Consider the following 21,343-nt stretch of genomic DNA (forward strand, 5'->3'; position numbering starts at 1 on the left):
AGAGGTGGGTGAGCCGCATCTCGAGTCCCAGTTTGGCCCTTTCCCAGGTGAGAGCTGCTGCGTTTCCTGGGCAGCTCCAGAGGCTAGAGTGACCTGGACTGTCACCCAAAAACTGGGGGTCAGGCGTGGATGGCCAGTCATGCCACAGGTGAAGCTGGGGATGTGGGTCTGTGCCGTTGCCCTGAAGCGCTGGGCCCTGAGCCCTTGGATGCTGCTTCTTACTTTGGGTGTTCTGGGGGTCCTTGCTGCGGGGGGTCCCCCAGCAGCAGCAGGGGTACGGGGGAGGTGGCAGCCGTGTGCCAGCCCCTCTGTCGGGGTGGCTGGGGATGCAGCGAGTCCTCACCCCGGTCCCACCGCTCCTTGGGGTGGGGGTGGCTGTAGCATCCCCGCTGGCAGCGGTGCCTGGGGAGGAGGCAGCGCCAGGCCCAAGCGCTGGCTTCGTGCCCAGGGGAATGGCTGCGGGTGGCCACGGGGGAGGCAGCCGGGGTGTTTTTGGGAGGGAGCCATACCCAGGAGGAGCACGCTGCCGAGCTGGCAGGGGCGTGGGAGCCGCTGGCGGTGCCAAGGGACAACAGTGGCTCTTCCACCCCATCCTGCTCCCTCCTGTCCCAGCCCCAGGGACGCAGCACTGCCGGGCTGTGCATGTGCCACCTTCTCCAGCTGCAGGAGCTGGGCTCAGGGTGGCCTGCACCCACCAAATGCGGCCGGGGTGGAGGAGCTGATGGTGCTGAGTCCTTCCCTGCAGGGACCCACCTGGGGACTCTGGTGGGTGTTTTATTGCACTTCCCCACGGTTTGGATATGCCTCCCCTCCAAAATCTTCCACTGCCTTACAGACTGCGTGTGGGGCAGCAGTGGACTTGGCCTCAGGTTTCTGCCCTGCAACTTCAAGCCTGCAAATCCATCTTCCCAGGGAGCACAAGGGCAGGACCTGGCGGCTTTGAGGTGCCCTTGATCTGCCAAGATGGCCCTTTCTAGCTGCTGCACTGGAGGGGCACAGAGTGCCCCTGTCCCCAGCTGCAGAGCAGGGTGAGCGCTGGCCTCTGACAGCCAGGGCCCCTCGAGCCTCCTCTGGGCACTGGCTCCATGTGTTCAGCCCTCTCCGCTCCGTCCCTCCATCCCCCTGCCCTTGCTGCCTGCACACCCCTGTCCTCATCCCCGCTCCCCAGCCCACTCGTCATCCCACAGCAGCTCCGGAGCACTGGTCGGAGGCTCTGGGGCAGACCCTGCTTGATGGCACAGTGCCTTTGATTAACTCCTCCAGCACACGTGGGCCATGACAAAGATTTATCAATGAGTTCGTGACTTGCCTCCTGCTAAGCCTTGTTCTGGGAACTGGACCAGGGCAGTTGGACACACATGGGGCTGGGTGTCCTCCTTACACAGTGGTGTGTACAGGCCACATTGGGTGCCCTGTGGGCTCACCAGCTCCGCTTACCCTCATCTACAACCAGCTTTAACCTGCTTGATTTAACCTGTCTCATCAGGGCTGTTACCGCTCATCACCTTCCAGGGTCATGCGTAAATCGGAGCCGCTTCACCAGTTTGAGGTGCTGCTGCCCTGAGTGAGCAGAGCCCAGGGACAGGGCAGCATCACCCATGGACGCTGCCTGTGGCGTGTCGGACAGCGTGGTGGGTGTGTTTACAGGGGACAAGGGGACACAAGCCCTGCTTGTGCCCTGGGTGCATGGCTGTGCTGTTGCGAGGAGCCTGCCGGGGTGTGTGCCGGTGGTGTCCCCCCGCTCCCTGCGTCTCTGCAGCTTACACGGTGCTGTTGCAAATCCCGAAACGCTGGTTGCCACGTTACATTAGGAGGAGCCACATCCAGCATCCCCGGCGCCCGCTGTCACTGTGGTTCAGTGGCAGGCTGCGGCTGAAGGGCTTGAAATCGGGGATCAAAGCCACAGTGGCATGGCTGTTAGCCACCGGGGATGCAGACGAGAGGGTCGGGGGCGTGGGGGCTGGAGCCGAGCTCGGCAGCGCTGCCAGGGCTGTGCCAGGAGTGACCCTCCTCCTCTGTGTGCGTGAGTGTGCACATGTGTGTGTGCATTCATGTCTGTGTGTGTCTCCGGGGGTGTGTGCACATGCTTGTGTGTGCACGTGTGTCTGTGTGTGTGTGTGTGTGTATACGCCTGTGTGTGCACAAGTGGTTGTGGTGCAGGTGGGTGTGTGCACACGTGCAGGCTGGGGGGGTGCATACCTGTGGGTGTGCACACCTGGAGAAACCCCAGCGCAGCTGAGGTTTGGGGGTTTCAAGCCCCGGGCTCTGCCCGTGGGGGGCTCGGTTCTGCCGGCTGCTCCCACCACAGCAGCAGCCACCCCTCCCTGGGCACGAGCCTGAGTGGGGCTCGGCTGCGCTGCTCCCTGACATCTCCTTGGCTCCTGCTGACTGCGTGTTGGGTGGTGCTGCTGCAGCACCCGTGGACCTGGGCTGGAGCACCTGGGGGATTCAGGGGCATGTCTGGGGACATTCTTCCAGGGCAGGTGCTCCTGTGTGGCCCCATGGAGCAGTCACAGTGCTTGGGGGTCACCTGACTGTAGCTGGCCTCCTGTCACCTGTGTGGGTCCCGTGGCCCCAGTTGGGTCCCCCAGCCCTGCTGGCCGCTGCCCAGCTCATCCTTCCTGGAGCAGACATCCCCATCGCCGCCGCAGCACCCTTGGGGTTGGCATTTTGTGGTGGTGCAACTCCAGCCCGGTGCCAGCCCTGCCCTGTCCCTTCCCAGTGGGCAGAGTGAGAGCTGGGGGGCACAGCCATGGGCAGAGGGGTCTGGGAAGGGCTGAGGGGCACAGCCATGGGCAGAGGGGTATGAGAAGGGTCTGGGGGGCACAGCCATGGGCAGAGGGGCGCAGGAGCCATTCATCTCCTTAAAGCCACCACCTTGTCTCTCCACAGACCCCGAGTCCCAGAGGAAGAGGACAGTACAGAATGTGCTGGACCTTCGGCAGAACCTGGAGGAGACCATGTCCAGCCTGAGGGGCTCTCAGGTGTCTCACAGGTGAAGCGCTGACACCGGATCCCCACCACCCCTTCCCCACAACCAGCATCCTTCCTGGGGCAGTGAGGGAGGCCGGGGCGGCCAGGAAGCGGCTCTGCTCTGAGTGAGGTCCATGAGGGAGCCAGCTATGCCCCATGCCCTGGGTGGGGACCCTGTGCGTGGGGGCTTGGAGAGGTGTCCCCAGATCTGTGGGGTGTTGTGTGTGGGGCTGCGGCTGAGCCCTGTCCCTGACAGTGCTCTGGGCCCTACACTGCCTCGTGTGCTCTGGGGCAGCAGGGAGGGGTGGGGGTGGCACTGCGGGGAGCCAATTGTCCCCAGATCCCAGGCAGGGGTCGAGGTCTGTTCCCAGTGGTTGGGTATCCCCATATGGACAACCAGAGGTGAAAGTATCCCCTGTGCCTGCCCAGGTTTGGACCACAGGCTCCATCCCTACCTTTGGCTCAGTATCTCTACTCCTTCTGCTTGTGGCTTGGATGGGCACACGCTTTGCTGGGTAAAAAACTGGCTGGACGGCCGGGCCCAAAGAGTTGTGGTGAACGGAGTTAAATCCAGTTGGCGGCCGGTCACGAGTGGTGTCCCCCAGGGCTTGGGTTTGGGGCCACTCCTGTTTAACATCTTTATTGATGATCTAGACGAGGGGATCGAGTGTGCCCTCAGTAAGTTTGCAGATGACACCAAGCTGGGTGGGAGTGTTGATCTGCTCGAGGGTAGGGAGGCTCTGCAGAGAGACCTGGCCAGGCTGGAGCGATGGGCTGAGCCCAACTGGAGGAGTTTCACTAAGGCCAAATGCCGGGTGCTGCACTTGGGCCACAACAACCCCCAGCAGCGCTACAGGCTTGGGGAGGAGTGGCTGGAGAGCTGCCAGTCAGAGAGGGACCTGGGGGGGGTGATTGCCAGCCGGCTGAACAGGAGCCAGCAGTGTGCCCAGGTGGCCAAGAAGGCCAATGGCATCCTGGCTTGTATCAGCACTACCGTGGTCAGCAGGGACAGGGAAGGGATCTGACCCCTGTGCTCGGCACTGGTGAGGCCGCCCCTCGATGAGTGGGTTCAGTTTTGGGCCCCTCACTCCAAAAAGGCCATTGAATGACTTGAGCGTGTCCAGAGAAGGGCAACGGAGCTGGTGCAGGGTCTGGAGCACAGGTCTGATGGGGAGCGGCTGAGGGAACTGGGGGGGTTTAGTGTGGAGAAGAGGAGGCTGAGGGGAGACCTCCTGGCCCTCTGCAACTCCCTGAAAGGAGGGTGCAGAGAGGGGGGAGGAGTCTCTTGAGCCAAGGACCCAGCGCCAGGACAAGAGGGAATGGCCTCAAGCTGCGCCAGGGCAGGGTCAGACTGGCTCTTAGGAAGGATTTCTTTGCAGAAGGGGTTGTTGGGCGTTGGAATGGGCTGCCCAGGGCAGGGGGGGAGTCCCCATCCCTGGAGGGGTTGAAGAGTCGGGTTGAGCCAGCACTGAAGGATCTGGTGGAGTTGGGAATGGTCAGGGTGAGGTTCATGGTTGGACTGGAGGAGCTTCAAGGTCTTTTCCAGCCGAGGTGATTCTGGGATTCTGTGATTCTATGTAGAGGTGATGATGGAGAGACCCTCAGACAGAGCTGACCAAATGCCCACGGGCAGCAGTGGGGTACCCTGGGGGCTGGCAGCACCCCAGGGTTTCTGGGGCAGACAGTGGGATGGGGACAGTGTGACTGCTGGGTGGTGAACCAGAGCAGAGTGTCTACCTCTATTCAGAGCTCTCTGACACATGCCTGGGACTACCTGTGTCCCCCCGCCATGTCTCTCACTTAGGACCACTGCAGAGTTGCTGCTCTGCTCTGGACGAGCTCGGGGTCTGCACGGCAGCTCCAGCCTCCTGCCTGGAGGGGGTGGCAGGGCCCGGACCCTGCCAGCGGTGGGCCGGGGGCATCTCCCCAGGGCACCCTCCCGGCACCCCCCTCCCCGCTGGTGCAGGCGCGTTATGAAGCCTGGGCTTTGCAGAGAGGCTGGGTCGGTGTCAGCGAGCCGGGAAAGCCGAGGAGGCAGCGAACAGCCTTCTCCTGGTGTTTGTTGCCACCTCGTGGTCTCTCTCCATCCTCATTTTTGTGTTGGAAGGGACAAAAAGCAGCAGCTTCCTCCCCCGCCATCACCCACCACTCATCATCACAGACCTTCCCTGTGTCACCCCTTTATCAGCTTTGTCCAGGCTGAAGCAGCCCGCTTGATTTAGCTCTTCTTAACCCCGAAGCTCCTCTAGACCTTGCTCGTCCTTGCTGCAGTTTCCGGATCTTTTCCGAGCAGGAGGCAGCAGAGTGCTGGGGCAGTGGGATTTGCACGGGGCCACAGCGATATTCCCCGAGCTGGCCATTTCCTGGGATTATCCATTACAGCTCTGCCATCCCTTCGCTGGCGTAGGAGCCGGTTTGCAGCCTGGCACTGCTCAGGGCTGCGTTGCCTTCGCTTTGCGTTTGCTCTGCATTCGCTTTGCATTCATCTGTGTCAAACTTCCCCCGCCGCCTCCTCGCCCCAGCGCTCAGCTCCTTTGCAAATCCTCTGTCAGCCCCAGTCTTAGGGAAATAGGGCGAGGATATTAAGGGTGATTAAATTAGCATTGCTGGTGGGTTTTGACTCTTCGCTATCACTTCCTTTTCTTGATGAGCTATGCGTACATGGCGTGGCAGAGGCCTCAGCTGGATCCCCACCATGGGGAAAAACAACTATCGATAGCCCAGGGATGCCTACCCCTGTCCCGTAAATGGTTTTTAAATAAGTGAGGATCTTCCCTCTTAGCCCATGGCAACTGAATTTATTTGGAAGCTTAATCTGCCTTTGGCGAGGGCACTCATCCACCACCTCCTGGTAGCCTGCAGCAGGCTCGGCAGCGCGCTCCCTGCATCCCTCCTGGAGCTCCACCGCAGTTGTGAGCTGGATTTTCCTTTACCAAAGCTGTGTCAGCTCTTCCCTGCTATGTTGTAATTAGACACATACCCACTAATTCTGCTCTCGGGAATGCTTCCTACAAGGGTGTCCGATACGGATGTCATCCGCAGTCCTCTGGATGTGTCCCACATCACCAGTGCCCTGCAGCCGCTTTGGGCTCTCTCTTTATTCCTTCCACAAACTAGTCCTCAAATTTCTCTTGTTCTCCTCGCTGTATTCTTCCATCCAGTGGCTGGGGGCTCAGCCTTTGCTTTTTCCTCACTAGGACACAACTTTGTTTCTGAAAGACGTCACTGTACTTCTGGCAGCCTTTGCACCCGGCTGCAGGGCCGCCCGAGTTTCCTCGGGGACTTGCTTTAGTCCTGCTTGGAGATGTGGTTTGCATCTGCTCCGAGCCGCCGGCAAAACATCCTTAAATAGCCTTTGTGCTGCCGACAAAAACTGAACCCTTTTAGCTGCCCCTTTTAGTTCCGCTTTAACAAACTTCCTAGTTTTTTATGTAGTTCCCTGTTTTAAATTCAATACTGCAGCCGGGGTTTGGCTTTTGGTGCTCCTGCAGGAGCGTTTAATCCAAGCTGGGGAATAGCTCGCTGATAGTAACGTTTGGAGCCAAGTCGAGGGCTGTGGGTTCCCAAGTAGCTGCTCCAAGAAGTAATCATTTTTGGTGTCTAAATTTAGTCTCAGCATCACTCCCTGACATGCTGTTTGCCCAAAATACACCCTGAGGGGTGCGGGGAGTAACTGAACTCCCTGTTCCTGATGCTCTCGTGGGCTCTGGGCTGGCTAGAGAGCAGCAGCTTGTGGGCAGCCCCCTGGGGCCAGGCAGCCCTGTCTTGGGGCACCCCCTCCTGCCCAGACGCGGAGGTTTGGTGTGGGATGCTGACACAGGGACCTGGTCCCTGGTTTGCCCCTTGGCATCCTTTCGCTCACAGCTTCCACTCCCTTGGCATGGCCCACTGCCACGTCCCCTGGGATCAGTGTGCCACCACCCCAATTTCTCCTCTCCTGGGTCTGGGGTGATACAGCCTGGGCATGGGGGAGCACATCTGGGCTTTCCACTAAAGTGGAAAGTTCAGCCCAACTAGTGGGGTTCAGCCCAACTCGTGTTGGGGCTGGGGCTGGTCTCCTGAGAGGTGCTGACCCCTCTCCCATGGTGTGTTTGCAGCCAGCCCTGGTGGCATCCCCAGCCCCTACACCGAGGTGGGTGGATGGGACCCTGCAGGGAGCATCGCCTCTGCGGGGTGATTGGGGTTGTAGGGAAGCACAAACCTCCTCATTGCACCCCATGTCCTGCTCCACAGTCCCTGGGGAGAAACAGGCACCACCAGACACTGGTGGGTGCTGGTGTTGTGGATGTCCCAGTGGGTCCTGGAGTGTGGGACGCTGTGCTGGCACCAGGCAGGGAAGGAGGGGACTGTCCCCTGCCAGTGGAGATGGAGGGGGTCCAGGACAGACAGTGTCCCTGCGCCCACACTCCTGAGAGCCTCTGGCCTTGCCTGGCTGCCTCAAAATGGGCAGTTTTGTTTTCTGAGCACTTGCAGCCCCAGTTCTGGGGGGGTGAGGCAGGGCACAGACCTCCGCTGCGCACTGTGCCCTGCCCTAACCCCCCCTGCACCCTGTCCTCGCAGCTCGCTGGAGATGACCTGCTACGACAGCGATGAAGCCAACCCCCGGAGCGTCTCCAGCCTGTCCAACCGCTCCTCCCCGCTGTCCTGGCGCTACGGGCAGTCGAGCCCGCGCTTGCAGGCGGGGGACGCGCCGTCGGTCGGGGGGACCTGCCGCTCCGAGGGCACCCCCAGCTGGTACATGCACGGCGAGCGGGCGCACTACTCGCACACCATGCCCATGCGCAGCCCCAGCAAGCTGAGCCACATCTCCCGCCTGGAGCTGGTTGAGGCGCTGGACACCGACGACGTGGAGCTGAAGTCAGGCTACATGAGCGACAGCGATCTGATGGGGAAGACGCTGACAGAGGATGACGACATCACCACGGGGTAAGTGCCCGTGCCGGCGCTCTCCTGGAGGTTTCACCACCTCCTGTTCACCAGGCGCAGCAGGGACAGATGGAGGAGCACATCGAGCCCGGCCAGGCTGGCTGGGTGGATCGTGTCCCTGCATCCCAGGAGTTGCTTTCCCACCGGCGAGGCAATGTAGCCCTTGCAGTGCTGGTGGTGCTGGGCCAGCTGGGGCTTCTCAGGGCCAGTGAGCCCCTCAGCTGGGGCATGCCGCTCTCCGGCGTGCGGGAAGTGTCCAGTGATCTGGGTTCCCAGAGCAGGCGGCTGAGAAAAGCGCATGGTGTGTGGCTGCGGGAGCCCCGAGCCAGAGCCCTGCTGGGGTAAACACTGCTGCTTTCGGAAGCGCTCTCCCAGTTTACACCAGTGGGTCTGAGTCGCCGCCTCTGGCCCTGGCACTGCGGGGATGTCCTGTGTCCAGCCGGGAGTGCTGGTGGCCTGTGGTGGGTCAGATCTCAGCACCCCACCGGGCACCAAGGTGTCATTGCCGACGGGTGGCACCGTGGTGGAGCGGGATGTGCTGCTGAGCGAGGTCCCCCCCTTCTAGGACACATGTCAGCCTCCATCCCTCCACCTGCGGGGCCGGGGCATCTCCTGCCAGGTGGGCACCACCCAGCATGCCCACAGCTCACATTTTCTTTCCAAACACATCCAGCTCCTTCTGCGCTGTTGAGGTGCCCCTGGCTCTGGCAAGGGTCCAGGGTTTCAGCATGTTGGAGGTTTCCTGTTTCAGCACAGGAGAAAATAAATAACTCCAGCATCTGAGTTGTCCCAGAGCAGGAGGAGGTATTTGGCCTCCTGACAGTGCTGCTTTAGCCCTCCCAGGGTGTCTGTAGTCATGTCAGCTCATTGCAGGATAGAGCACAGCCCATGGCGTCACACCCATCCTGGGGGCCAGCGCTCCCCAGATGCAGCCTGGATGTGCATGTTATAGTTGGGGGGACACAGACTGAGGGGTGCCTGTGCTGGCCTCTGCCCCCGTGATGCTCCAGCTTAGGGGCAAGAGTGTCTGCGGCACCACGGGCATCAGACCTGTCCTCCCCATAGGCACGTGGGGTGATCCTGGGGGGCTGCCCTGTGCTTGTGAACACAGCATGGAGTCCTCCTCAGGACCATGACCCATTGCTTGGCAGCCAGAGGTGGCACCTCACCACCTTCTGCCACCGGCCACTGGACGGTGGGGTGGTGATGGGCAATGGGGTGGCTTTGGGCTGCCCTGGATGGCTGGGCCACGGGTCTGGCTGTGGGGATGAAGGGCTCCACTGCTCCGTCTCCCTCCTCGTCTCATCTCAGAGCTGCTCGTGCAGGCGGATAACCTTGGGGTGCCCTTGACTGCAGAGGCAGTGCTGGGAGGGGTGAGCCGGAGCATCACTTCGTCTCCATCAGCCACTGAGCAGGCAGAGTGCGGGCAGGGTCAGCCCCGGCAGAACGCTCCCTGGGCCCAGCCCCATCTGGGCAGGGTCCACTTCTCCTCCCAGGAAGGGCCGAGCTGTGGGGATGGAGCCCTGCGGGCAGCACCACGGTCCCCCGGCGTGGATGAGGCTTTCACAGCGAGCTGGGCCATCACCGCCATGGCCGGGTGCCGCAGTCCCTGTTCCTGCGCTGGGTCCCCAGTGTGATGCCCTGGATGTGCCCTGGGGGAAATCCCTGGTGCCCACCCGGTGGGTGCAGAGACAGACTGGGTGCTGGGTGCTGGGTACCCCTCCCCAGGGATGGGTGCAGGAGGGCAGCGGGGGCAGCACAGGACCCTCTTATCCTCAGGGATATGTCCTGCGGATCAGCCATGTCACCAGGATGTTGCTGGCACAGGGGACTGTGCGGTGACCTGGTCACAGCTCCATCCCCCATGGCCCCACAGCAGGACTTGGGGGAGCAGGGGGCCCCCCAGAGTGAGCAGCATGGCAGGGCCTCTGTCCCCAGGGGATGTCCCTGGCTGGGGGACAATAGGGTGCCCTGCCAAGGGGCCTGGTCACTGGGTGCAGAGCCAGGGCAGGGGAGAAGGAGCATCCCCTCCTCCCCAGAGCCGGCCGGGGCGAGGAGCTGCCTTGCCAGCTGGGAGCACTCATCCAGCACAGCCCCTCATCCAGCCTCCTCGGCTGGCTCTGACCTAGAAAGCAAATACCGCCCCAGGCCCCATCTCCCTGTGCCATTAATGCACCGGGCAGGAGGCGAGTGCTGCAGATGGGACCATCAGCCCCCCAGCCTGGGCCGCCGGGCCAGCGCCTCCCTACACCGCGCCGGCGCACACCCCGGCTTGTAGGGCAGTAGGTCAGAGCCAGCTCAGAGGACGCAGCGGCACGTCCTCCCTGGAGACGTGCGGGGCCGTGGGATGGGACCCGGCATCTCCATGGCTCGCTGGGGAGGGGAGAGGGCTGAGGTAGGTGAGGCACGGCCGGGGCACGGGGACTGTCTTGGGGGGGTGTCGGGGTGAATTCGGCAAAGTGGTGGTTGGGGTGAGCCCAGCTGAGAAGCATGGGGGTCCTGGGGCCCAGCTGAGAGGGGGTGTGGGATGATGGTCTGGTGGTGAGAGCGGGGATCGGCTGGGAACACCCCGGCCCCCAGAAGTGTTTCTGTATCAGCTGAATGTGCTGGCATCCCGGCTCCTTGCCTGGCCGTGCTCGCCTGCCTGTGTCTGTTGAGCTGGCACTCATGGTTCCCCTCCACCAGCAACCTGCTGCTGGTTTTGGGGGGTGGAAAACTCTGGCTTTGCTTTCCCTGTTTGGCAGCAAGGCCCTGCTTTTGTTCCTGCTTTCACGGTATCCTCATGCTCTGCAGCAGGGCAGCCCTCGGCCAGCGGGGACCCAGCACAGCCCGGGCTGGGAGCAGCCCCACCGCGATGTGCTCACGGCTGCTGCCAGCTCCGTGGTGTCTGAGGGGCCTGGTGCAGGCAGCGAGCTCTGCTTAACACAGCAGCGTTCGTAGGGATGGTGCTGCTCTCCTGCCCTGTCCTGCCTGTCCTTGGGGCCTGGGCAGAGCACAGGCAGGCACGGCATCAAGCCCTGGCACTGAAAAATCTTTGCTCCCTTCCTTGGCTGCTGTCAACTCAGTTTTCCACCGCTCAGTATGCGCTCGCTGTTCCCTGCTCCTGATGCCAGTCCCAGGAGGGGTGCGGTGCTGCCGGTGCCACTTTCCCACCCCGGCTAGGCAGGGGAGGTTTCCCAGACCCTGGAGGTCACCCCACCAATGTCACCCCACTGGGAGATCCACCAACATGCGGCCACCCGCTGCCGAGGGACCTCTGTGGCTGTAGGGCCACAGCACGGCGCTGGGGCTGCGATGCAGCAGCGTGGGCGCCTTCGTGTGCAGACCTGCGCGTGAATCAGGCAGCGGCGGAGGAGGCGGAGAGCACCCGAGCGGGGATGTTCAAGCCAGGTTTTGCCTGGTTTCGTCCCGGCCACGTCTTGCATGTCCAGGCGGTGCCACCTCCTCCACGTGGAGCTGCCATTCCCCCAGCAGCGTAGCGCGGCTGCATGTCGGTGCGTCCTCCTCCCCGTGCTGTGTGTGCTTGGGGACTTGATGTGAGCAGCTCTGACGGATCCTGGGTGCTGGCGCAGGAGCGGGTGAGCGTGTGTCACCCCCGGGTGTTCCCTGGGGCCATCTGGGAGGCGGTGAGGCACGAGCGGGGTGCTGTGAGGCTTTGCTGCGGTCAGGATGGTGGGGTGCGCTGGCTGTCACCCCCCAGCCCTGCCTGCCTGGGGTCACGGGGCTTCCCCCCTCCCGCACAGGACAGGATCCCAGGCTGAGGGCATGACAAGAGCGTCAGCTCGTCCCTGCTTTGCGCCACGCTGCCACGTCTCCTGGGCTTGGAGAGTGCCCTGCGTGATGTCCTTTCTGCCACCCTCCTTTTGTCAGACCCTTCCTCAGCTGGCCCATTCCCCAGCCACTGCCCACAAAAGGCGATGCTGCCGCGAGGGCGCTGGGGTGCTCTGGATGTCCCCAGAGGGGTCCGTCAGGCCACTGCTCCCGGTGCCAAGGGGTCAGCAGGGTCGAAGCACCTCCCTGTGGTGCACCTCATGCTGCAGGGCAGCGCAGGTGGGGGTTGAAGGGACCTGCTGTGTGGCCTTGGCTGTGCCTCAGTTTCCCTCGGTCCGTCCTGCCAGCTGCGAGCGGGTCGGGGCAGGGTGTACCCAGGTCGGGGCAGGGCAGAGCCGCTCTTGGTGGGGTTTGTGGGGTACAGAGGAGGAGGAGCACCTTTCCCTGGCTCTGGTACACAAGGTGACGTATGGGGACACAAAACCTCAGCTCAGCCACGTGCCCCGAGATGATGCTTGTGGGACGGGCAGCTCCCCAGGCGAGGACCCCAAGGACAAACTGGGACAAGCTGGCTCCATCCTTGGAGCTGCTCAAATACCTGCGGTCGCAGAATCCCATGGGGATGCCCAGGCTGGCCTCATCCTGCCCCTCTGGCAGAGCATGGGTGCTGCTGGGCCCGATCCTGCCACCCCCAAGCACAGGGCTGGGGGAGCGGCGCGGGAGTGAGCAGGGCTGGCTGCTGAGTCAGCACCTTTTCCCTGCAGCGGCTGCGGGAGCGCTGATGGTGCGTGTGTGCTGCAGGGCCCGGGGCGTGCAGGCATCGCTCCGGAGCTGATCCTGAGGCCGTGCCCTGAGGAAATCCTTGTGCAACCCCAGGACCACTTATTTGGGGGTGTCCTTTTGTTGTCTTGTTTTTTGTTGGCGATGGAAGGGAGATAGCGTTGCATCCCACCACAATGGTGGCAGCATCTGCACCCCCGTGAGCCGGGTACTGCCCTGACTCGTTCATGGGCACGAAACGGAGCCGTGGCAGCAGCCTTTGGCATTGGGGCCGTGGGGATGGGCACGTCCGGTACACCCCGGGCACCATTCCATGCCCCTGCGATGGTGCTGCTGGCAGCTGGGCGCTGCAGAGCCCGTGGTCCCCTCTGGCGGGACTGGGGGCGGCCAGCAGCATCCCCCCAGGAGGGATGCTCTCGAGCTGGCACCCGCCGTGCTCCGGCTGGCCTGGCTCCGGCTTCCTCACAGCTACTTGAGCTCGGCACAGCCCGGAGGCGGGAGCAGATGTTTGGCTCAGCTCCCCGAGAGCGACGGGGGAGCAGCCGCCCTTCTCTCCTGCTCCGAGCAGGATTGGAGCTGGCGCTCTGCTCCCTTCCCTCAAACGCCCCTTGCTCAGTTTTGGCCAGTCCGGCCTGACCCCTCGCCGCCGTCCCAGCGAGCCCGTGAAGTCATTTCTCGTTGGGGACGTCCCGCGGGGCACAGCCGTGGCCCCGCACGTGGCCCGGCGTGTGTGCGGGGCCCCAGCTCAGCCAGCTGGGGGGGCGGCAGGGGAGCGGCTGGGGAAGTGGTGTTGGATAAATATTTGCTGCGCTGCGCCGCGTGCCGGGGCTCAGCGGGCTTCCTCCCTCCAGCTGGGGACAGGGGACAGTCCCAGAAAGGGGCCCCAAAACCCCACTGGGCACCGCCACCATCGAAGTGCCCTTCCTCTGCGCTGCGTTCCAGCCGGCTCCTTATTTTGGGGTTTGGCTCGAGGTGCCCAGTGCTGCCCCCCGATCCCTGGGGCTGCCCGGGCCGCGCTACTGTGGCAGTGGCTGCGTGGGGCATGTTTTGGGAAGGGGATCCCAGGGTTTGGGGGGCTCGGGGGGGTGCAGGGCATCCAGGGGTCAGCACAAGCCCAGGATTTGGGAAGCTGCTGGCCTCCACGGCTCGTTGCTGGGGCTGGGCGCGGACACAGAGCAGAGCCGAGCCCAGGGCTGGACCTCGCACACCCATGTGCCCCAGGGAGAGCTGCTCGGGGGCAGCTGCCCCCCAGACCCGGCTGCCTGCCTGCTGGCCACCTGCGGAGCTCAAGACCTGGCTTTGCCGCTTGCCACGTGCCACCCTGCTGACTGTGAAGGGGCCTGGTTGCTTCGGGCAGAGGTGTCCCAGGCCACCAGTTTGTCCAGAAAATGGGAAAAATAGGAATTTCGCAAGCGGGCTGAGTCACGATGCTCCCCCACCCCGGTGCTGCCCTGGGACTCCCCGACCGCCGCACGCGGCCGCTGCAGCTCACCGTGCCGCTGCGGTGACCCCGAGCCAGGCTTCGTGTCTCACCCTTCTCGAAACAGCCGGAGATCCCCCCGTGGGGACACGCTTCCTCCGGGGTTTCCGCTGCTCAGGGGGGGTCAGAGGGGTGACTCTGTGTTGTCCCCCCCCCCACAGTGGGGCCGGCTGAGCTCAGCAGCCCCTGGCAGGGCAGCCAGGCATGTGGTTGGGGTCCGTGGCTGATCTCATTGCCGCGGGCGGGCGAGCGCTGGCTGACACCCCCCACGGCATCGGCCTCGCTGCCTCGGGGAAATCGGACCCTGCTATTACCGTGGTCAGCAGCGCAGAGCTGGAGCGGAGGCACAGCCTGGCCACGGTCCCCCCTCGTGGGGGCCACGCAGGCCCCAGGGACCCACAGGGGGGAGTCCCCAGCACCCCTGGGGGGCCTGGGAACCGGGGGCAGTGCTGCCTGGAGGACAGGGGACTAAACCAACTGCTGGGATGTGATGCTGATCCTCTTCTGCTGGGTGAGCTCAGGCGAGTGAGACCCCCTTCCCTGCCTCAGTTTCCCCATCTTCAAGGTCCCTGCAGCCCCCTGTTCCTCTGAGCGTGGCTTCAGTGGAGGGTGCCACGGCCTGGTGCCCAGAACGCAAGTGGGAGGCACCCAGGGTCAGCAGCGGGGGCTGGTGCTATCTGGGTCTGGGGTTGGGGGGGTCTTAGAGGGTACACAGGGTTTTAAGGGGGTCTGGAGAGAACTTAGAGAAAACTGGGGGGTCCTAAGTGAATCAGTGGGGTTCTCAAGGAGTAATGGGGGGGCATAGGGGTGTACAGGGGGCTGTGGGAATCCTAAAGGAGTCTGGGGGGGGTTATGGGTGTTGTGATGCCTTGAGGCGTTTCCTGAGGTGGATGTGAGGGGCGAAGCAGAGCCACCCCTGACCATTGCTGTGCCCGCAAGGACTCCCCAACCCCCCCCCCATCATGATTATGAAGCTAATTGATTTTTCTGCCCCATTAAGTGGAGAAGGGGAGGGAGGGAAGAGCCCCCAGGCTGTGCACGTGCTTTCCTCACTGGTCCTGCCAGAGCAGGACGAGACTGGGATGGGGGACACCGGTGGCACGTCCACAGAGCCCCCCTCAGTGCCAGCGACCCACTGATGTGGGGTGTGGAGGCTCCCCGGTGCAAGCCCCGTGTTTCTTCCCCCGCAGCGGCCGTGGCAGGGCAGGAGGAAAGGGCCCGGGCAGACCAAGAGGGACTCACTTCAATCCGGGGTGGACTTGGGGCAGATGGTGGGGGTTTGGCAGCGCCAGCCTGGCAGGGACGTGAGTGCCAGGAGCCCCGGCTGGTGCCAGCGGGTCCGGCTGGCGCACGGACGGGTGTCTGTGCCGGTGTGAGATGGGTGAAGCGGGGACACTTCAAACCCTGCGGCTCCAGCAGCAACCGCTGCTGAGAAACGGGCTGGGGGTGCTCCTCTGCGAAGGGGTCTGTGCCCGTGCTGGTGGGGCGCTGTGGCTGACAGCGATTCCCTGCCCTCACCTCGCACCAGACTGCTGGCTCTGGCGGGGTCGGAGCTGTGTTTCCCGGTGGTTGTTGTCCCCCCGCCACCCCGGGCGCCCCGAGTCCAGATTTGGGCCCAGCGAAAGCCAGAGCCGCTCCTCCGCGCGCTGCCTGTGGTGAGGCCGAGGAGAAGGGGAGGGAGGGGACAGCGTCCGGCGTCGTGCCAGGCCGGCGGGACCGCGGGGATGCGATGCTGGACGGGCCGTGCCGCCGCACCCCCTGGCGCACCCCGACGTGGGGCCGTCGCCCCACAGCAGCGCTGGCTGCCTGCGGGAGGTACCGCACGGTGCCGGGGCCGTGTCACCGCTGGGCTCCCGGCCGGGAGCTCCGGCCAAGGGCTGAGAGGGGCCGTGGGGAAGGTGGGTGCGGGCAGGGTCTGGGCGGTGGGGCTGGGGTGACCAGTCCTGCACCCCTGGCCCTGCCTGCACTTCGCCTCGCCGGGGCAAGCACCGTGCTGCTGAGCGATGGGGCTGGGCGGCGAGGAGGGAGCCAAGAGGCGTTGCCGTTGCTTCGAGGAAGGCGAGAGGAAGGAATTACTTATTTCCCAGCCCGCAGGGACCGGGTCTGGTTTGCCAAGGCTGCAGTTAACCCTCTCTGCCTGCTGCAGCCAGGCTGGCAAAGGTGTCGCTGGTGTCACCATCGCGGCGAGGACCCTGTGCTGCTCTGATGCGAGAGGGAGGGAAAAAAGGCCAGAAATAGGCTTTTTGGTCGATGAAGCCGCAGAGTGGTGCAGGCGTGGGTGCCCTCGCAGGAGCTGCTGCTGTCTCAGCACCCCGGGGTGGGTGGGGGCAGAGCCCCCCGCGGGGGGACCCGCAGCAGGAGGTGGTGCCTTGTGGGGGGGGGGGGGGGGGGCGGGGGGGCTTGGGGGGCACTGGGGCCAGGCTGAGGGATGGCCGGGGAGCACTGGAGCTGGCTGTGAGGACGTGTGGGCGTGGGGGCAGCTGGGGGGGGGGGGGGGGCCGGGCTGAGAGTGGGGGGGATGCTGGGCTGAGGCTGGGGGGCACTAGGGACAGGGGTGGGGGGTCATGGGCTGGGCTGGGGTTGGGGGGATGTCCCTGGAGGTGGCTGTGGGGCCTTGGCTGCGGGGAGGGGGCGCTGGGAGCGGGGGGCTGGGGGCCGGGAGGCCGGGCCCATCCCGGCGGGGGTCGAGGGGTCAGCGGCGGGGTGGGGGGAGCGGGGCCGGGGCCGCGGCCGCTTTAAGGCGCGGGCAGCGCGGGGCGGTCCCGCCGCCGCCCCTCCCGCCGCCGGGCCGCGCCGCCGCGGGCAGCACCATGCTGCGGGCGGGGAGGCCGCGCCGCGCCCCGCGCCTGGCCAGCAGGTACCGGCGGGGACGGGGCTGGGACCGCACCGGGACCGGGACCGGCAGCGAGCGGGGCGGGGCGGGCGCGCTGCGGGGGGGCGGCCGGAGCCTGGCCCCGGCAGACAAAGCCCCGCGCCCCGGGGCCGCACCGCGGGCGGTGCTTTGTCTCGGCCGCGCCGCGGGGGGAAGGGGGGACCCGGCCAGCGCGGCCCCGCCCGGCCCCGCAGCATCGGGGCGGCTCCCCCGGGAGCGGGACGAGTCCCCGTCATCGTCGTGTCCCCCCCCAGCCCCTCCCCGCGCCGTCCCCCGTCTCGCACCTGCAGCGTGGCCGGGCCGAGCCCCCGCGGGGCTCCCGGGGCTCCGGTACCCCCGGCCGGAGGAGCTGACCCCGCCGGGGCGGGGCGGGCTCCGGGGCTGCCGGGCTGTGCCCCACCGGGGGGCTCCGAAACGGGGTGCGGCTGGGCCCGGCGGGGAGCGGAGCGTCCCCTCGCAGCGCGGCGGTGGGTCGGGTCCGTCCCCTGCTCCCTCCGGGGTGCCGGGGCCGGGCTGCGCATTACCGGGGCCGTGCCGGGACCCTCCTGGCCGCGGGTGGGTCCCCTCGGAGCCGGCCGGTGCCGGGAGCGCGGCGGGACGGTCACGCTGCCCTTGAGCATCCCCGGGAGCTGCCGTGGGCAGAGGGGCGCGGGCTTGCGGGTGTCCGGCGCGTCGCTGCCGTCAGGGTGGGTTTGGTGCGGTGCCGGCTGGAGGGAGGTGGGGAATTGCTCTGTGTAAGATGGAGGGGCTGGAGCACAAAGCAGGAATTGAGTTTTACCCCCAGCATGACGCTGCAGCATGGCTGCCCCCAGTTCGGGGGCTGGGGGGGGCACTCGGGTGGCCTCGGCCGGCAGGGACCGGGGTGTCGGGGCTCAGCCGTGCTCTGAGAGTTTGTGTTGTCGAGGGGCTGTTGGTGCTGCGGTGCAGCCCGAGTTGAGGCTTCCCTTGCTGTGCCGGCTACAGCGTGTGCGTGCCAGTTTTGGGGAGCCCTCTGTGCTGGCCATGAGCCTCAATAAGGGAGCCAGAGACACCCCCCAGCGGGCAGCTGGCTCCCAGGCCTCACCCCAGGGCTCGAGTGCTTTTGGGATGTCACCTGTGACCTTCCACGTTGCCCTTCCTTGGTAGGGGGTTGTTAAGGACGATCTGGGGACGTCTCCTGCCCCAGCACATTCCCTGACCCTGTGCCGTTTCACCGGGGCTCTCCAGATGCCCGTGGCCAGGGCAGCAGGGCCTTCCCATGAGAGGGTGGGAGAGTGGTTGGCATTTGCCCTCCCAGGCCACAAAAGCCCAGCTGAAGAGACCCAGCATGGCGTTTGGTCGCAGCGCTGTGCTCGCAGGACGCCGCTCACCGAAGCCCTCCAGCTCTGCCTGCTGCTGCAAGGGTGATGCCAGCCTGGGAGAGGAGCTTTGCTTCTCGTGCTCCGGGATGGGGCTTTCTGTCCTGGTGAGAAGTCACCCCCAGCACAGGGACTGCTGATGGGAGATGCTTGGAGTGGGGCAGCCCAGCAGCACATCCCGGACACGTGGTTGTAATTAAATCCCTTCCTGGGCAGCAGGGCCTGCGGGGCTCTGTCCCAAAAGCTGCTCTGGGGGCGCAGGGGGCTGCGTCCATCATGGCTCTGGCCAGTCTGTGGTGTCTGGGAAGAGCAGGGTGCACGAGGCTGGTTGGAGAGTGCTGGAGCTGCCTGTGTTGCTCCGTGCTGGGGTTTGGGCATCCTGGAGGAGAGAGTGGTGGCTGTTACTTGTGCCCTGGCACCCTGGTTGGTGGCGGTGCCCAGCAGGCAGCCTCTCCTCTGCCAGGCCATGCTGTCCTGTCCCCAGCCCAGCCAGGGTCACAGTGTTGCTTGGGTGATAAGTGGCTTCACCAGCTGCTGGGGCTCTGGTGCTCACTGGGCTTCTCCTGCACCTCCGTGGCCCCAGTATTTGGGGAACAGGCATCTCCGGCAGGGACTGGGGCTGGCCACAGCCCCCCAGCTCTGCTCCCCTCTCCTACACCACTGCTTGTTGCCCCCAGCCTCTTGCAGCCCCCTCGGAGTCTGCGGGGCCTCGCTGACCTACTCAGCTGCTGACCTGAAAGGGGCCACGTTCATCCTGCTGGAAAATGCTCTGTGCCCGTCTGTGCCGGATCGCTGCGGGCGCAGCCCTGTGCCGCAGAGCCGGCCGGGCCCGTGGGGTGCGCAGGCAGCTGTTCCCCAGCACGGCGCTGACTGACAGCCCCGGAGATGGGCTTGTGCACAGTCCGCTGAGCCCCTGGCATGGAACAGCCACCTCGGCCTGGCAGCGGTGCCTGTACCTGCTGCCTGTGCCCCTGCGGATGCTGGAGATGGGGGAGCAGAGTGCGACGAGGCGATGGGTGGGGGCCACCCAAGGAAGGGTGGATGCTGCGGGGCAGCTGGTTTGTTTACTCCGGCCGGTCCCTGCCCTTTCCGGCGATCCTCCCGACCCTCTCGGCGGGGCATGTCGCAGGGGGCTTGGTGCCAGCTGCAGTGGTGCCAGCCCTGCCAGCTTCCCCGCGATGTGCAGGTACTCTCCAGCCCCAAAAAACCCTGAAAGGGCCTTAAATGGGGAGCTGTGGAGTCACTGGGGCTTGTGTGCCAGCGGGTCCCCAAGACTGTGCCAGGCTGGCTGGAGCCAGCCGCGGCTGCTGAGTGCCAGTGCCCTGCTGCGGGCGCTACCAGGAGCTGAGGTTTGTGCCCCGGCAGCCCCCGGAGCGGGGAAATCCCGTGGGTTGTGGGACCCCTGGGGCAGAAGTGGGGCTGAGCAGGGGGGCCTGACACTGTCTCTACCCTTGCAGCTGGGATGAGAGCAGCTCCATCAGCAGCGGCCTCAGCGATGCCTCTGACAACCTCAGCTCGGAGGAGTTCAACGCCAGCTCCTCGCTCAACTCCCTGCCCTCCACCCCCACCGCCTCGCGCAGGAACTCGGCCATAGCGGTAGGTGCCTGCGGCACCCAGACCCTGCCTGGCACCGGTCCTGGCTTGGTGGTGCCGCTGCCTCTACAGGAAGAGGGGATGGAGGGTGCTGGCTCGGGGAAACTGAGGCACGGCACAGGGTGTCTGGTGCATCCCTCTCCCAGCTGGCTGGTGCTCCATGTGGGTGGGTTTGGGGTGGGTGCTGGGAGCGCCCCTGACCCCGTTCTGCCCACAGCTGCGCACAGACTCGGAGAAACGCTCGCTAGCAGAGAGCGGGCTGAGCTGGTACTGTGAGGGCGAGGACAAGGCGCCCAAGAAGCTGGACTACGACAGCAGCAGCCTCAAGATGGAGCACGGCTCCTCCAAGTGGCGACGGGAGCCCTCAGAGGGCGGCGAGGAGGGGCCCAAGGGCGGTGAGCTGAAGAAGCCTGTCAGCCTGGGCACGCCGGGCTCCCTCAAGAAAGGCAAGACCCCTCCAGTGGCTGTGACCTCCCCCATCACCCACACGGCCCAGAGCACCCTCAAAGTGGCAGGTGAGACCCAGTTCAGGCAGGGTTGGGCTCCTCTGATGGGCAGAGGGTTGAGTGGTGTCTTTGTGGGCCTTCCCCGAGCATGTTGGCGCTGGGACCCGGCAGCTGGATGTGGGCTGGAGTGGGGTGGCAGGATTGTGCATCCCTGCAGACAAGTTGTGGGTCTGGCCTCACGCTAAGCCCTGCTTGCCCAGGGCTGAGCCTGCCCCATGACTTTGTGGCCACGCACTGGGCTGGAGGCTGGCTGGGTGCACCACGGGCCTGGCCGTGGCTCTGCCCCAACTCCCGGGGTGGTGGCATGTCCTTCTTCATCACATTTCTGACGTCCCACTGTCTGGGCTAGTTCACACCCAAATGTCCCCAAAGCCTTGCGGAGACTAACCCATCCTTCCCTGCCCACTAGGCAAGCCCGAGACCAAAGCCACCGACAAGAGCAAGCTGTCTGTGAAGAGCACAGGCCTGCAGCGTTCCTCCTCTGATGCCGGCCGTGACCGCATTGCTGATGCCAAGAAGCCACCCTCGGGTCTCACGCGCCCCTCGGCCTCCAGCTCCTTCGGCTATAAGAAGCCAGCTCCTGCCACTGGCACGGCCACCGTCATGCAGGCTGGGGGCTCGGCCACGCTCGGCAAGATCCAGAAGAGCTCTGGCATCCCCGTCAAGCCAGTCAGCGGAAGGAAAACAAGCCTGGATGTCTCCAACGCAGCTGAGCCCGGCTTCCTGGCCCCAGGGGCTCGTTCCAACATCCAGTACCGCAGCTTGCCCCGGCCAGCCAAGTCCAGCTCCATGAGCGTGACCGGCGGCCGCGGCGCCAACCGGCCGGTCAGCAGCAGCATCGATCCCAGCCTGCTGAGCACCAAGCAGGGCGGCATCTCGGTGTCGCGCCTCAAGGAGCCCTCCAAGATCGGCGCTGGCCGTGGCACGCCGGCCCCTGTGAACCAGACGGACCGCGAGAAGGAGAAGGCCAAGGCCAAGGCGGTAGCGCTTGACTCTGAGTGCGGGACGCTGAAGAGTGTCAGCTCGCCTGAGAGCACCCCAAAAGCCCAGGCCAACCTCCCACCGGCGGCCAAGGTGGCCGAGCTGCCCCCCACGCCTCTCAGGT

General features: G+C 65.0%; 1 protein-coding gene across 3 annotated transcripts in view; it reads left to right on the forward strand.

Moving 5' to 3' along the window:
• The window catches only part of NAV1 (neuron navigator 1), a 78,761-nt gene that overhangs the window by 42,149 nt on the left and 15,269 nt on the right, over positions 1 to 21,343 (forward strand). For all 3 annotated transcript variants that reach the window (XM_074849978.1, XM_074849979.1, XM_074849981.1), the window contains exons 5-9: positions 2,893 to 2,995; positions 7,534 to 7,899; positions 19,597 to 19,735; positions 19,950 to 20,247; positions 20,648 to 21,341. In XM_074849978.1, coding sequence (XP_074706079.1) covers positions 2,893 to 2,995; positions 7,534 to 7,899; positions 19,597 to 19,735; positions 19,950 to 20,247; positions 20,648 to 21,341 — 1,600 coding nt within the window. The remainder of the gene's footprint in view (positions 1 to 2,892; positions 2,996 to 7,533; positions 7,900 to 19,596; positions 19,736 to 19,949; positions 20,248 to 20,647; positions 21,342 to 21,343) is intronic.

This window comes from Strix aluco, chromosome 25 (assembly GCF_031877795.1).
Source record: "Strix aluco isolate bStrAlu1 chromosome 25, bStrAlu1.hap1, whole genome shotgun sequence".
NCBI classification, from domain to species: Eukaryota; Metazoa; Chordata; class Aves; order Strigiformes; family Strigidae; genus Strix; species Strix aluco.